This window comes from Oryctolagus cuniculus, chromosome 6, assembly GCF_051225735.1.
Source record: "Oryctolagus cuniculus isolate XC-2025 breed Fujian yellow rabbit chromosome 6, ASM5122573v1, whole genome shotgun sequence".
Lineage (NCBI taxonomy): Eukaryota > Metazoa > Chordata > Mammalia > Lagomorpha > Leporidae > Oryctolagus > Oryctolagus cuniculus.
This window is the reverse complement of record NC_142872.1, coordinates 135,341,588-135,358,807: the sequence shown is the minus strand read 5'-3', so window position 1 is coordinate 135,358,807 and position 17,220 is coordinate 135,341,588. Positions and strand designations below refer to the sequence as shown.

At 38.1% G+C, this 17,220-nt stretch overlaps 1 protein-coding gene across 3 annotated transcripts in view; it reads right to left on the bottom strand.

Annotated features, from left to right (window-relative positions):
- PKHD1L1 (PKHD1 like 1) overlaps positions 1 to 17,220 on the bottom strand; it is a 200,319-nt gene that overhangs the window by 121,014 nt on the left and 62,085 nt on the right. For all 3 annotated transcript variants that reach the window (XM_070075409.2, XM_051843973.3, XM_070075410.2), the window contains exons 26-38: positions 14,578 to 14,700; positions 13,435 to 13,540; positions 12,711 to 12,821; positions 10,731 to 10,895; positions 9,674 to 9,795; positions 8,218 to 8,350; positions 7,591 to 7,786; positions 5,878 to 6,020; positions 5,360 to 5,464; positions 4,495 to 4,683; positions 3,556 to 3,726; positions 2,801 to 3,027; positions 1,402 to 2,386 (exon numbers count right to left, since the gene is read on the bottom strand). In XM_070075409.2, coding sequence (XP_069931510.2) covers positions 1,402 to 2,386; positions 2,801 to 3,027; positions 3,556 to 3,726; positions 4,495 to 4,683; positions 5,360 to 5,464; positions 5,878 to 6,020; positions 7,591 to 7,786; positions 8,218 to 8,350; positions 9,674 to 9,795; positions 10,731 to 10,895; positions 12,711 to 12,821; positions 13,435 to 13,540; positions 14,578 to 14,700 — 2,776 coding nt within the window. The remainder of the gene's footprint in view (positions 1 to 1,401; positions 2,387 to 2,800; positions 3,028 to 3,555; positions 3,727 to 4,494; positions 4,684 to 5,359; positions 5,465 to 5,877; positions 6,021 to 7,590; positions 7,787 to 8,217; positions 8,351 to 9,673; positions 9,796 to 10,730; positions 10,896 to 12,710; positions 12,822 to 13,434; positions 13,541 to 14,577; positions 14,701 to 17,220) is intronic.

The following is a 17,220-nucleotide window of genomic DNA, read 5'->3' as shown; positions in this document are numbered from 1 at the left end:
AGAGACACAAGAAGAGAAATGGCCCATTGAAATATAAGACCTAACATTATTTGCAGTTTTAAAAATATATAGGGTCGGCAACGTGGATCACTTGGTTAATCCACCGCCTTGTGGCGCCGGCATCCCATATGGACACTGGGTTCTAGTCCCAGTTGCTCCTCTTCCAGTCCAGCTCTCTGCTGTGGCCCTGAAGGGCAGTGGAGGATGGCCCAGGTGCTTGGGCTCCTGCACCTGCGTGGGAGACCAGGGGGAGGTGCCTGGCTCTTGACTTCGGATTGGCGTAGCTCTGGCCATGGCAGCCATTTGGGGGGTGAACCAACAGAAAGAAGACCTTTCTCCCTGTCTCTCTCTCTCACACTGTCTAACTCTACCTGTCAAAAAAAAAAAAATGGAAAAAAGACTATAATTGCTATTATCAATATTTGCTGCTGATCAAAATTGATGAATTGAAGGAAACTTTAATAGTAAATTTCTTAAAGGAAGAGAACACCTTGCTTAAACCTGCGACATTTCCTGGTGACATAAACTGAAAAATAAGTTTTTCCCAAGGTGAACATTTAATGTGCTCTTTATTAAATGAACCACTCTAAATGAAATTACGTGAATAAATTTCTTTAACTGTATGAGGTAAGAACTTGCAAGTATGGGGAATGTTTTAAAAGTTATGTAAGGTTTCATCACCGAGAGGCCATAGAACCAAGATTTGCCCAGAAGTGTCAAGGCCATGCTTTCAACCATCGCATTACTGCTGCCTCTCCATACTACACTAAGCTGACAAACCCTCCAACAGCCTGAAGATGATCAGAAACAGCATAGCATAATGACAAAGGACCCAGACAGCTCAATCTATTTATTAATAGATTAGAAAATAAAATATGCTGCATAAGTAAACCTTATTTATAATATTTTCTCCATTGCAATGTGTCAGTTGTCTCCTAAAAGGAAGTCTGTTGTGTGAAAAGTTAATAATCTTCTGGAGTTTTCATGGAAATAAGGTACTCTGAAAAACTCTCAGCCTTAATAAGATTGACTACTTGTGATTTTTAGCAGCTGTTTCTTGTGCCTTGTAACAGTAAAGACATAAATTAGTTGCCAATTTTGGTTCACAAATATTCATCTATCTCTTCCTCACTTGAAATTTAAGTCAAATTAATATGGATTTCATTCCAGAATAGAAGATGGGGTTTGACAGAAAATTTTTATCTCAAAAATAAATTTTAATCTCAAAAATAACCACAAAAGAGAGACTACACAGAACTTCAATTCTAAGAATTAATTGCATAATGTGGGATTGTCTAAAAATACTTCTTAATAGTTACATATGACTATCACTCTAATTTCATAATAAAACATTACTGGTAACATATCAAAACAATAAAAAAAAAGTGGATCATGGGTTACCTCTACTTGGGGTAATTCCTCTGAGAAATGGAGTATCTTCCGAGGCATATGTAAATGACCAAGTTGGATAAGTGACTGTGTTAACCAAGATTTTCACACCCACGGTTCCAGCTGTCCCTGCTGGGGTGTGGCAGTACACATGACTGGAATTCACAGAAATAATTCGACACGGATCACGCCCAACAATAACTGTGGTGTTCCCAGGATAGAAGCCATTTCCTGTGATTGTCAAAGTAGTTCCACCACCAACACTTCCAGAAGTTGGTGAGACAGATGCTACCGCAGGGCTGCTGAGAGTCAAGTTTCCCACAGCCAAGCCTTTAGTTCCCACCACAACGCTAAGAGGATGAAGTCCGGCTGGAAGAGGAGTCACAAGGACAGTGATGTTGTTTTCATTAACTTCTATTGCTCTGAACTGTTGATTTCCAATGAACACGGCAATCTCCCCCAAGAGAGTCCCAAAACCTCCTCCTTCGATAAGAACTTCCGCAGTTCCTTTGATAGAGTTTGGGAAGATTCCTGTTATGGAAGGAGTGACGCTTTCTAAATATGAGAAGCTGCACTTCCCCTGACACTGGGCAGGCACTCCATGTATTAGAAGATCCACACGCACAAGCTGTTGAGGAGCAGGGGACGTTTCACATTCAATGGCTGTATAATTCACTGCTAGAATTTTACATGGGAAATGACCCATAAGGACTTCCACACCTGCAGAAGATTCTCCAAATCCAGAGCCCTTTATAGTCACTCTTGTTTTTCCAGTGGTTGATCCTGCCTTTGGCACTACCATGTCAATGTTTGGCATAAGCACAAAATGCCTATCAAATTCATTGGGCAATGTATTGATGGCAGTGCCCAGGTTGTAGACAGTCAACGTGATGATTTCTCTGATGCCAACATCCATTGAGTTTTGAGGGTCAATGCGGCACACAATAGAATTGTCACTACTTTTTTCTACAACACAGGGGTGCCTACCAATTGTAACCTGAAAGTAAAATCAATGTGAACAAAGTTAATGTCTTACACTAGAATGAAATTAAATTTTATATTGTCAATAACCATAATTTTAAAATGCAAATCATGGGGAATCCTATTTTGTTCATAAAACCAGTTCTGTGGGATGACTAAGACCCATCTTGAATTAACCTTAAGACTAACTTATGATTGTACATGCAGGTTCACAGCTACATTATTCATGACAGCCAAAAGGTGAAAACAACCCACATGTCCATCAACTGATGAATGCACATATACTATGTGTTATACCATAAACTGTAGTATTATTTGGCCATAAAAAGAAATGAGGTTTTATTTATGGTATAATACAGTCAAACTGTGAAAATATGCTCAATGAAAAAAAAAAACAGTCACAAAGGACCACATATCATGTGATTCTTACCTTATTAGCACATGTTAGATTACTGAAGCCATGTCCAGTAATTGTTATCAATTCATTTACTGTTCCAGTGGATGGAGTAATGTTGCTTATAGATGGTGAAAAACAACTTGAAAGCTCAAAGAGTAATCTGTTTGAATTTTTAACCCTAGAATTGTTCAGGCCACACAGGGGTTCCGTTGCTAGGCAGCCTGTCACAGAGCTTCCCCAGTGCAAATTCTCAGGTCCACCTTTAGATAAAAGATGGCTTGTAAGTCATGGATACTGTTCTAAAACAAAGATTATTTTTAAACTGTATTGCTCTTTATTTTGTTTATAGTGATTTCAATTCTTAAAAGTTGTTTTTTATTTTGTTAAGTGACAAGAGGGTCCCAGGCTCACAAAGGTATTAAAGAGTTGAATGCAGATGGTACGGGAAAGAGAGATGAGTCAGTTTGTCCCAGGCCATATCCCATGGGGAAAACAAAATATCACCTAACACTTTAATATATTTCCGTGCATATACAGAGCGTCAGAACTCTTTCACATTACATCTCTTTTGAGGCATACAAAGATTCTGGGAGACTAGCAGGAAGACATTAACACAGTCCTTATGTGACAGAATAAATTCCAGCTCTTGAGCCATCCGACCTATGGAAGGTCACACGGCTAATAAGAGACAGAAGCAGGGTCAGACCCAGCCATCTGCCTCCTACTCCAAGAGGGTCACCAAACCCCTGTGTCACCAGAGTAACAGTTTCCATCCTTAACCACCTTACCAGGAGCATATGTGGCTTCAGTGCGCCCCACAAACAGGTGCAGGGGAACATGCCTTGTTTCAGCTGGCAAGACGTTAATGACTCCTTGGAGAAAAATGGAGTGAGCCTCATCAACATAGCCACTGCTATAATAATGGACTCCAGGTGAGGTGAATTGGTAAGAAAATGAACCTGCCATAATAGAAGATTATATATAATAAATACAGGCAATTAATGCATCTTTGAAAAGGGGTCAGAATTTGGAAATGATCAATTGAAGGCACATGTAGATGATAGATTTCTTATTTTTCATGTTGTGGTATTACATTAGGAAGGGGTAAGGAAATGACTCACTGACTGTAAAAGGGCTATCCTGTATAATGAAATTACATTCCAGAAAGAAAAGATTATGCTTTAATTTTCTACAAAACCATATCAACTATGGCATAACTTGCCAGAATTTAAGGAAAAAATCATTATAGAATGAAAAATTTTAAGAAACTCATTTATTTTTTGTTCATGAGTAACCAGTTGTTACCTATGTATAACAAAACAGGTAATCTAAAAGGCACACTATTCTGAACTGTCATAGGAGAAATATTTGTTTTAAACCTGGTTCCAATCAACAGAAGTTCAACACTTCTACCAGAATGGTTTGTTGAAAGCATACAAGTATATTCTTATTTTCATTGTATTTTGCTGTTTCAATATATTTTTCAGTTGGTTGTTGATCATAGAACACACAAAGATGTTTCTAATATAACTCCTTTTAATACATATAATGTAACTTGTTCACATTCATTTATAACATTTCCACTATAGCAATAAAATGCCAACTAAACCACATAGTATATTTGTGTATATTATTTATGTAAAAGGATTTTACAAACTCAAAAAGATATTTTTATTACATGTAGGAAAGACAGGCATAATCCAATATTCAACGAAATAGAAACATACCTGATGTAGATTTTTGTCTTCCATTTGTAAATCCTTTGCCATCATAAATTACACTTCCTGGACTGGAAACAGAGAAAACTCTATATCCTACTCCCCTAAGAAATGGGTGTGCTTGCCAATGCCATGTCACTGTATCTCCCACAGATATATTTAAGACCGATGGAGACCAGGCATAACCTGATCCGTGCACTGGGAGTAAGAACACACACACAACCATATTTTAGAAGAAAACAGGGAAAGGAGTTAAATTGAATAACTACCTTTGAAACATTACCTTTTTAATACACTCACTAATGAAACTATCTTTTTAATTAACATCATAAAAGTTTATTACAAACATAATTTAAATACTTGACAAAAATAAAGGAAGATTATGAGAAGATAGAAAATTAATCAGACAATTGAGAAGTGATGATCAAGTGGTGATGAAAAAAGTGGAAATTTAATATGTAAGTTGTTCAGAAATATTACAAGAAGTGTTTTTAAAGGCTATGATTAATCATTCAGATATAAGAATTTTCCAAAGCATAGGGGAATGCAAAATATGTGTTATTTTAATTTGAATATTCATTTAGAAACCTATGACTAATAATAAACTACAGTAATCCAGAAAGTTCTATACTGTCACAAAACAACATGTCACATGGTAATTCCTGAACTTGGAAATTATAAGTTTAGCTTTCTAGACTCAAGTCTACCACTAATTGACTTGCTATGTGACCCCCTTGGTCAAATACCCCTGACAAGTTATAAAATAAATCATAATACTTTTTTTCTGAATAGTTTTAAATAAAATAAATAAAATCATACTAATTCCAGGGTAAATTGCATGCATTATTCATAATATATCAATGTTTGTTGATACCTGAATCTTCCCCACTATTGGTAATCCTAAACACATTTCCTGTTGAATGAAGAATACATTTTATGACATTGTCTGATGATGATGTCACATTGCAAGGAAAGGGCCCTAGAAAGAATAAAGACAGAAGGAAAAAAATGCTTTCTTAAACCTTTTTAGGAATTATAGAGAGGAAGCATCATTAGTAAATGACCAAGTCCCTATAAAACCCCTGTCTTAATTGTTAGGGTGTTTAGCATTTATTTTCTAGTAGTAAAATCATTTTCGAGTACTGATTGTTTTCAGAGCGAACCTTCCTCCCTTTTAGGGGTTCTCTTTACACATTAAATATATAATAGTTATTCACTGAAATCAAAAATAGTTATTCTTTATCACCTTAACTAAACAGACTTAACCTATTTTTACGCTAATAGGACAATAAAGCTTCCATAATTAAGATAATGTGTGTAATAACCCAGCACCTAGAGCATGTCCTTAAAACAAGAAAATAATAGGTTTTGTGCTGAGAACAAAGCTCTTACCCAAGAGTACAGTGTTCTCAGCTGGTATCATGCTGAATCCAAAACCCAAGACCGTGATTTCAGTTCCACCATACACAGAGCCTTTCTGTGGAAACATGTTAGTCACTTCCAAAATATACTGTATGGAAGCATTTAACTTGTCTCTGAAAAAGAAAAATGAACAGAATCTTTAATGAGTTTCCTATGGATTTATATTGCTAAATTCTTGCAAGAGTAGGATACCTTAAGGGAGAAGAAATAATTGAATACATTATGTAATTAGACATTATTTTTTCTAGGCTAGATAATATGGGAATTATAACCTCAACTTTTTTGGATAGTACATGTTAACAATTTTTCCTTAATTATGAAAATTAGATTTCTGAAAATTTAATAGCAGAAGAATTTGAGTTGGAAGATCTTAAGATATTATGGAAAGATATGGTTATGATAAAAGAATAATAAAGTTACATGAAATACCTTAAAGTACATTTTAATAGAAAATAAAGGAGCAATTCTATCTATAAAAATGAAGAGCAATAGAATGCAGCACATTTTACATGTGAAAAATTTTATATAATTTGAATTTATCACTCCATGTCTATTAGAAGCTTGTCTAGATTTCCCTTTTCATTGCTTCAGTGAGAGGGTTTGGATTTTATTTTGCTTTGTTACCAACAGTGTGCCTGCTAGAGGCCAAAAAAAGATACAATGCTTTTCTGATCTAACAAGGAGTATTGACTCCCACATTCCAACTGCCATTCCAACTGCAGAGGCCAAGCTACTCCAGGGAGTCTCTTGGTTAACTATTATCTAACTTCCTAGCACAAATAAATGGTGTTTCTTCATCATCTAAATACACGCTTTTGTCTGGTCTCAATTCTTCCCATTCTATTGCGCAGTCAATGTACAAGCCAATAGCTCTTCTAGAACTGTTAGTTCATTTCCCATAGTCCTAAATTCTGTTTGCTGTTGCTCATGGTTCTTTACCTCCTGCAAAATTTCACTGCAGTCATCCCCCTTACACCCTGACATCAGCTTTATTTGCTGTTTTTGAATCCCTAAATTTGTTTCATTCTTTTCTATGTATCGTAAAACAAAAACTTCCTCATATGAAAATTAAAATATTTCTGTTTAAGTAAAAATTTGGAAGAAGAAACTACAGGTTTTCTCCACCCTCTCCATCAGATGGCCAATTCCTACCTGTTTCTTGGCTCCTTATCACCTGTTTGGGGAACCTTTCCCTGTTCCTTACAATCTGTAGCTCTTTCACTGCTATGGCATCTGGTATCTCTTATCCAAAATCTTTTACACATTTATAATTAAGTTAATGATGTGATCCTGACATCCATCTCTCCAACAAAATTATGAGAATTATTAATACAGGGAACAGGACCCTCTTATCTTCTACCATACACCCAGCATTGAGCAAGGCTCTGTCCTATGAAAACTGCTTGATAAGTATTTCCTGAATGAGAAAAAAATCATGTGACTTATACAAAAATCTAATTGTCCAGAGAAAGTCACAATCTGATCTAAGTGGTGTTGGTCTCGAGCTAAGTGTCACAATGCATTTTATGAGACAGTCATATGATCTTTAGCAAAAGAAAAAAAAAGATTTAGAAAGGTGAAGAAAGTAATTGGCATAATGATGATTATTAGCTTTCCTATCCCAGTTCTATTAAAATATGGAAGGTGTTCCCATCTCCATTAAGTTTATGTTCATTACCATACCTTGTTGATGCAAAACCCCAGTTTCTGACTTCTACTTGGATATCATGTTTTCCAGGAGGCAATGGGGGCAAAAGGCATCTAATATCTGTGAAGTTCCAGTGAAGAACCAGGCAGGGTTTTCCTCCAACATAAACTGCCACTTTTTGTGTGAGTTCATTTCCAAAGTTATAACCTTTAATTGTTAAATTAACTTCTCCTATATTAAAAGAAAATGAAAGTTTTTCAAAAAGGTTTAACTTATTATCCAGTGTGAGATTTGCATATTAAATAAACCAGTTTATCTTTTATCTTTCATTGGACTTCAGAAATCCTAACACTTTAACTTTTCTCAGCAAAGAAAGAAAAAACAATGCAAGAGGTGATGGCTGCCAGGTAGAGATAGAATTCATGTGTTTCCCAAGGAAAAAAAAAGATGACAAAGCACTTTTTAAAAAAAATAGAACACTATTTTATCCATATTGCACATGTTCAGAGAGAAATTAAAAATAGACTAAAATATGGTAGAAAAAGGAAAAACTTGTGGTTTCACTTTAAGAAACAAAATTATAGGAGAAATTGTGCTTCAAATGACTTTCTAAAAGTAGTTTTTACATGTATGTTAAGTGATCTTAGTGAAGAGTTTCTTACCTCGTATCGTCCGTACTTTTGGGCTAAAATCAGTTATAACTGGAGTCTGTAAACAATTATAACTGAAGGCATCCTTCTCCAGGGTTTGATATCCATTGGTAATAACTGAAATATCAACTATACCCTCAATTCTCTAAAAGAAGAGGAAAAAATACATGTTGATATATAGAAAGCAAGGAAGAAGAATGATAGGAATGAGGGAGGGAATAAGGTGAGTGGAAAGTATCATTATATTCTTAAAACTGTATATATGAAGTACATGGAACTTGTTACTTTCATATACATTTAAAAAATGTAATTAAAAAGTTTTTAAAAACCTGCTGATTATTTTTTGTTCCAAAATCATGAATCTGAGTCAGTATCTGGGTATTTCAAAAACTGTAGTGTCAAATATGGATTACATATTTGAATGTTCAAGAAAAGTGTGTACATAGTCACAGGTTTCAAGTTCAATTTATAGGCATCTGTATTGCTGGACTTCTGATAGCTCCACAATACAGTTGAGATGCTCTGGATAAGTGATCCTCTAAGTGATATTTTAACATGTTGTCTTAAAATAGACTCAAATATACTTTTTATTACTTTTCACTGGCAAATCACGTACTGTATCTTTTACTGACCTCGTTCTGAATCCAGGGCAAAGCAATTTGACCCCTAAGAAAACATTCGATGCTGCTACTGATTGACAACTATGCAATTCCCAAGTAGGAAAAACATTTTCCTATCTTCTAGTATTTATTTAATGCATTCTCAGCGTTTGATTGAATGACACAATTTAGACAAAGTAAGCTTTAATCTATCATATCCCCCAGATTCTCATCCACATCACTCAGTCCAAGCACATTCAAATTTGTTTTTTGTTGGTTGCAACTACATAATATCCCCACTCAATCTGCTTCTAATTTTTTAATGTCTATGGCTTGTTTCATCACCTTTTTGCATACAATAAACGAATCAGAATCTTGGTTTTAACTTAAAGGGTATTATTTTAAAATAACGAATGATCATTTGTCCTAAGATATAATTTTCCATGAAGAATTTTACTTGTTATGGTCAACAAACTGAAACTTTAACAAACTTAAATTTTTTTTTTACTCTGGTGATTTACCTGGTAAAGTCCCATCCATCCTCATGGGTAAAGTCTCCATCCTTATTCTCTCTCCACTGTATTTTATCTTTATTCTGTATCTACCTCTATCCTTTTAAATAGAACACATTGTTTAATTAATATTGGTTTATGTGTTTGACTTCTTTCATTATTGGAAGTATCCACAATGTGGTAATAATATTTTATCTTTGTATTTTATCAGGAAGATGTTGAAGATATGATTTTTAAAGAGCATAATGGAATCTCTACACATTATAGGTAAATATTCCTCTGTTTAACTTTCTACAAAAGTGTTTACTAATTAAGATTTCAGATGTAAGGGGAAATGACTGAAATCAGAGGTCTTACTTTTGGTGTTCTGCAGATTATCCTATTTACATCCCCTTCAATCACATCGCAGGTTCCATTTCCAACTAACACTGTTGAATTTTCATGAAACCCAGATCCAGATAGAGTCAGTAGAGTACCACCTTCATGAAAGAAACCAAACAAAATCAAAACAGATCTACTATAACAAAAAGAAACTCTGGCAACATTTAGTTCTTCATTTAAGAATCGTCCCATAATCTAAGAGATTGACTGGCAAGTAGTCGAAGGCCCAGACAGGGGCTATGTATTGTCGCCATGACAATTCCCAGCCTGAGCTCCAAAGCAGGCAAACATGAAGAACCTATGCTAAGCGATTTAATAAAATAACAGATTTGCAAACCCACTTTTGCTCTGGGGCATAATTAGCAGCAACTGCTATTTCTTACAGTGCCGCCTTTATCCTCAAGAAAATTATGCTGTTTCTATTCATTCAACTATGCTATGGGTGGATAAAGGGAGTGAATTAGTACTCTCACCATATCTCAAATTTTCATACTTCTAAGTAAAAAGAAAACTAAGAGAAAAACTCGGTAAAATAAGAATGCACCTAGAAGATCAAAACCAAAACACAAAATCCAAAATTAAGCAGGAGATGAAACAAACAAAAACACGCATGAATTGAGACAAAACAGGAAAAACTTCACATCAGCCCTCCCTACCCCGATTTGTTCCCAGAACTTTTTCTGGGTCAAGTAGCTCCACTGAGACTGTGGCTACAAATGGAGCAGCTGGTAAGCAGAATAATAACTAATAAATCTTATCTTGACATAATTGATGAGCTTGTTATAGAAACATGCGATAATTGATGATATTAATTCAATAACCTAAGATGTAAGTATAAGCAGTCACCCTGACTTGTGCTTCCTAAGGAACAAAAGGATTAGTCAGCCATTTAATCACTGCACCTTCTAAAAGGAGTCTCTTTTGTTCAACGGGAGGGAGCTCTGCATTCCTCTCCTTTCACCCTGTGCTAGACACAGTGCGGTGAAGGAGAGAAAACATGCCACGTTCTCTGTTTAGAACTATCGATTCTTACCTGCTAGGCTTCCAGAATCAGGCCAGATGTGTGAGACCTGACTCTGGTAGATGAAGTGGAACGCCTCACCACCCACGTTGTGTGCTAGTCCAACATCAGCTACGGACACAGCAATGGGCATCTGACCAGCGCTACCATTCAGAATTTTGCACTTGATCTCATTTTCTTTTGATTAGAAAATAAGAAAACAAATGGTTTCTTGAGATAAAATCATTATAGTGAAATTTCTAAATGTTAATATTGATCTTCATTTTAGATCCCAAAGATATGTCTAAAGAAAACTACTCCTGTATCAGTATGGAAGGGAGATCTTGATCTTTACAAATTACTTAATGCTGTGAATCAGAAACCCCTGAAAAACAAGTCAGCTACTAATGAAAAGCAAAGCAAGCAATTTGCTCCCGGTCCTGCTCTGGCGAAAATGAACTTTTGTCAGGCCAGTGTTGTGGCACAGGGAGTTAAGCCACCCATATCAGAATCAGTTACGCATCCCATATCAGAATGCTGGTTCAAGTCCCGGAGCTCAGCTTCTGATCCAGCTTCTTGCTAATGAGCCTTGGAAAGCAGAAGAAGATGGTCCAAGTTCTTGGGCCCTGCCATCCACATGGGAGACTCAGATGATACTCTGGACTCCTGGCTTCAGCCTGAACCAGCCCTGGCCTTTGCGGCCATCAGGAGAGTGAACCAGTGGATGGAAGATCTCTTTCTTTCTCTCTCTCAGACTGAACTGTCATTCTGCCTTTCAAATAAATAAATAAATCTAAATAAACCACAAATAAACAACAGCACCACCACCACCAACAACAAAAAACACAGTAAAATGGTAACTGCTATTATAAAAAAGGGGGCTACTAACCTAATTTTTAAAATCCTATGTCATGAAGAAAAGTGATAAAAAACTAAATGAAAAAATTTTCTTATTTTATTTAGAACAATCTATATGCACTGATATTTTAGGGGTAATATTGACTATTAGTTTTCAAGAATACATAGAATATAAGCTTAAAACAATGGAAATGGTTTGGTAAATGGATTTGCTTAAATTTGGAAAATGGATTTGCTACTTAAATTTACTTTGGTAAATTAAATTTGCTTAAATTTGGTAAATGGATTTGTTACTTAAATAAAGGAAAATAGCTATGATTATCAAAGATAAATTTTAGGAAAATAGCTAGCAATTAAGTCCTTATCTCAAGTGGTAGAAAATATGGTTCATCGGGGGCTGGTGCCATGGCTCACTTGGTTAATCCTCTGCCTGTGGCGCCAGCATCCCATATAGGTGCCGGGTTCCAGTCCCGGTTGCTCCTCTTCCAGTCCAGCTCTCTGCTGTGACCCAGGAGGGCAGTGGAGGATGGCCCAAGTGCTTGGGCCCTGCACCCGCATGGGAGACCGGGAAGAGGCACCTGGCTCCTGGCTTTGGATTGGCGCAGTGCCGGCCATGGAGGTCATTTGGGGAGTGAACCAACGGAAGGAAGACCTCTCTCCCTCTCTCTCACTGTCTATAACTCTACCTGTCAAATAAAAAAATAAGTTATAAAAAAAAAGAAAATATGGTTCATCTTTAAGTTCTACAGGAATGGTGAGAATTTCTTTTAAACCAGGAGTCGGGGAATAAGGTCACCTCTTGTTGAAGCACTATCCTGGCTTTGTCAAAGCACAAGCAAAGGGGACCATGGAACACTAGAGCCCGGGTGTGTTCCAGAGACACAGCCACACAAGCAAGCTTTCATTTAAGCATGTGAGGAAAGGGAAAAATAGAACAGAAATCAACTATTATGGGACAAAGACATCGTACACAGCAAATCATTCCTCTCTGGCCATAATCAGTGATTCAAAAGATAAGGCACTATCCAGAGTAGGTGGACAATTTCATGACCTTATAAAGTAATTGGCAAGAAAATCATAATTGTATTATGGTTGCTTGATTCTGCTTTCTGTTAGATGGGAACAACATATTTAATAATTTTAAAAAGGACCTACCATCCACAGAAAGAAGAGAGCAAGCCACTGGTCCAACTGAGACTGACACAGCTGAGCTAGGAGAAAATCCAGAGCCTGCTATGGTTAGAATTGTGCCTTCTTCATAGGATCCTAAAAATGACAAATTTCAATTATATAAAATGATAAAAATAGAATGTTGTGAAATCTGATATTTCTCAAGCAAAAATAAGACTATTTTCTAAATGATATAAACTGTAATCCTATAAACAAGCAGGGGATAAAACATATACTTATGTGGAAATGGTATTCGTTTCCATTGATTTATGACATATTGCTTCATAATTTGAACCCATGTATTGACAAAGATTAGTGGGAAGAATTAGTTGACTGAAAGTATATGATAAGGTAAGGAAATGAAAATTATTCTTATGATAGAGAAATTAAGCAGATATCTCCATATAATTATGGTTGACTTACCATCACAAGCTCATGAGAAAAGAATAGACTGTACCACAATGGTATAGCTACTTCCCATTTGAAAAGAAAATAAGATTCCTCTTCACAAGTGATTCTCTCTCAAAAGCTTTCCTTCAGTTTCGGAAGCAGTATGTTTTTCTAAAATAATGCTTTTTATCTGATAATATTTTTTGCTATGTAAAACTTTTTTCTTAGTTGGTGACTAGTGTAACTGCTTTGAAATTATTAGAGTTTCCATTTTGCTAGTTATCTTCCACTCTGTATCCCAAGTTAAAAAGTAGGTTACCTTGAGAAGGGCTTGAGGCCAAGACCAGTGGAGTAGCTATAGGATCCCATGTAAACCCACAGTCACCTGAGCACTTAGCTGGAATTCCATTGACATAGACTTCAACCTGCAAATAAACACAGGGAGCTGTACTGAACATGAAGACAGGCACTACCTGATTTAGTAGACTATGCACAGGATTTAGGAAAAGCAATAAATATATTTTGCTTGTTTATCTACAAAAATTAATCTGTTTATGTATTTGTTTCTACTTCAACGTGTATTCATTCATTCATTCATCAAACATGACCAATATGTGTCTGGAACACTTGTGAAAGTTAGCAATATAGGAAAACAACATTAAAAAAAAAAGCAGATGACATCTCTGCTCTGCCCCAAGTTGTACTCTAGCAGCGGCAGAACAGAGAGTTTCATAAAATTATGAATAAAAAAAGTAAATGCCTATTATTCTTCGAATTTAATAGTACTATGAAGAGCAATTAAATTTGCTATTAGGAGGGTCACTTAAAATCTTTATACTTCAGGGCCGGCTCTGTGGCGCAGAGGGTTAAAGCCCTCGCCTGGGGTGCTCACATGGGATGTGGGCGCCAGTTCTGGTCCCGGCTGCTTCTTTTCTGATCTGGCTCTGTACTGTGGCCTGGGAAAGCAATGGAGGATGGCTCAAGTCCTTGGGCCCCTGAGCCTGCATGAGAGACCCGTAGGAAGCTCCTGGCTACTGCCTTCAGGTCTGCACAACTCCAGCCATTGCGGCCATCTGGGGAGTGAACCAGCAAATGGAGGACCTCTCTCTCTCTGTCTCTACCTCTCTCTGTAACTCTGTCTTTCAAATAAATGAAATAAATCTTTATTAAAAATCTTTATACTTTAATTTGCCCATCATTAAACCTGCAACCTAAAAGTTACTCCACAGAATTACTGTAAGATAAAAGAACAGATTTCTCAAATTCTGGCAGTAGGCAAGCTTAAAAACCCATTATTTTATAAGGAAGATAATTTTTCCTGGAAGTCACAAAATAATATTATTCAGTTAGATAACTGCTAATACAAAGATTCACATACAAATGGAAAAGTCAAATCTCCTATTTTAAACTGGCTATACATTTAAAATTATATTAAACATCATGAGAAAGATTCCAGAAATACCTGAGGCTGTTGATTGGGTGTACGAAGTAGGTCTCCAAGTATGTGTTGTCTGAATAAGCCACCATCTTTTATCTTTGTAACTGTCATGTTAGCTTTTTCTCCAATAATGTTGGAATCATTAATCTATTTTTACACAAAAATATTTTATTACAAAGGCTATGATAAATATGAACATACTTGTTTTTTCATTTAAACATGAGTGAAAGTGAATAAAAGCCAACGAATGTTAAAAAACAAAATTTAGCTTTTTGAAAAATGTCTCTTTAAGACTGACTATATGGGGCTAGCATAGCGGTATAGTGGGTAAAGCCACTGCCTGTGACACCAGCATCCCATATGGGTGCCAGTTCGGGTCCTGGCTGCTCTACTTCTATCCAGCTCTCTGCTAATTGCCTGGGAAAGCAGTGGAAAATGCCAAAGTGCTTGGGCCCCTGCACCCACGTGGGAAACCCCAAAGAAGCTTCCAGCTCCTTGCTTCAGATGGTCCCAGCTCCAGCTATTGTGGCTATTTGGGGAGTGATCCAACGAATGAAAGATCTCTCTCTCTCTCTCTCTCTGCAACACTGCTTTTCAAATAAATCTTTAAAAAAAAAAAAAAAGCTTGAATATTGTCGCTCCCCGTCTTCGTGGGGGAACGACACAGGACCCTGCGCTGTTCTTTCGTCTGCTCGGCCCTCCCCGGGTTTGCTGCTGGTTCTTCCCGGGTTGGCTACTATCCCTTCCACCTCCGTGGAAGGGCAGTTCCCCCTGGCCACATTCCCCACTTCCGCAGGGGAGCGGCACACCGCCGGCCGGCTCTTCTCGGGGGCTGCACAGGTGTTCCTTCAGCTAGATGTTCCCCATAGATGTTCCCGGTGCATGCCGTCTCTCTCCTCCTTTATAGTCCTCCTCCGCCAATCCCAACTCGGCTGCCCACACGCCAAGTACGCTGCTCTCCAATCAGGAGCAAGTCCTACAGTTAATTGGTTGAACTGGAGGCAGCTGTGCGGAAGCTGTTTACTTCTCTCCCAGCGCCATATTGTGGGAGAGCAGATGCATAGAATAAGTCTTAATTCGAGTAACAGTCTAGTCCGGATTGCTCCCCACAAATATAAGCTATTCAGAAAAAATACTGACCATTGTATTATTATATGTAGCATAAATTATAGCTTTAATTAAATGAGTAATGTTAACTTGAATTCTTGGAATAAAATAAGTCTAACTAAAATGAATTGACTAAGTTTGATTACTGTAAATACTATGTTTTGTCTGCATATAACCATTTTGATAGTTTATTGTTGGGTAACAAAAAACTGAGTCCTCCTTCTAGGTAGTTGTTCACCTCCCCCATTAGCATTTTTCACTTCTAACTACCCTAATTATCCATCCACTTCCTAAATTATATTATCTACCAATGGTAAAAATAAAACAAAGTCAAGGCTGGCATTGTGGCACAGTCCGTTAAGCCATTGCCTGAGATGCTAGAATCTTATACATATGCCAGTTCAAGTCCCAGCTGCTCTGTTTCCCATCTGTCTCCGTACTACTGCACCTGGAGGGCAGTGGAGGATGGCCCAAGTGCTTAGACCCCCGACACCCACCCTTATTGGAGACCTGGAAGAATCTCCTGGCTCCTGGCTTCACCTTGACCCAGCCCTGGTCATTGTGGCCACTTGAGGTGTGAGCCAGTAGATGGGGAGTGTCTCTCTCTCTCTCTCTCTCTCTCTCTGTATGTGTGCATGGATGTGCATGTCTCTGTCTCTAACTCTGCCTTTCAAATAAATAAACTTTTTTTAAAAAATAAAACCAAGCCAAATCAATATGCACAATTGGTCATTCCAAAATTGTTCCACCAGTACGGCAGCCTTCTGATGTACACAGGGGCTTACACAGAGACAGGGACAGAGGCTGACAAAGAGACAGGCAATAAAGGGATGAGACACAGAAATGATGAATAAGTGGAGGAAACTGGTAAGAAGGGTGAGAAGAGAGCCAATGGAAAACAGCAGCAGAGGTGGACCAGGCTCAGTTGTAGAATCTTCTAAGTCCAGTTCTAGGTCATGTTGTCATGTTTTTTGTTTGTTTGTTGACAGGCAGAGTGGACAGTGAGAGAGAGAGACAGAGAGAAAGGTCTTCCTTTGCCGTTGGTTCACCCTCCAATGGCTGCCACGGCTGGTGCGCTGTGGCTGGCACAACGCGCTGATCTGATGGCAGGAGCCAGGTACTTATCCTGGTCTCCCATGGGGTGCAGGGCCCAAGCACTTGGGCCATCCTCCATTGCACTCCCTGGTCACAGCAGAGAGCTGGCCTGGAAGAGGGGCAACCGGGACAGAATCCGGCGCCCCGACCGGGACTAGAACCTGGTGTGCTGGCGCCTCTAGGCGGAGGATTCGCCTAGTGAGCCGCGGCGCCAGCCCAGTGGGTATTTTCAAAGTGCATACTGGGAGGCCGCTGCCGCGGCTCACTAGGCGAATCCTCCACCTAGCGGCGCCGGCACACCGGGTTCTAATCCCGGTCGGGGCGCCAGATTCTGTCCCGGTTGCCCCTCTTCCAGGCCAGCTCTCTGCTGTGGCCCGGGAGTGCAGTGGAGGATGGCCCAAGTCCTTGGGCCCTGCACTCCATGGGAGACCAGGAGAAGCACCTGGCTCCTGCCTTTGGAACAGC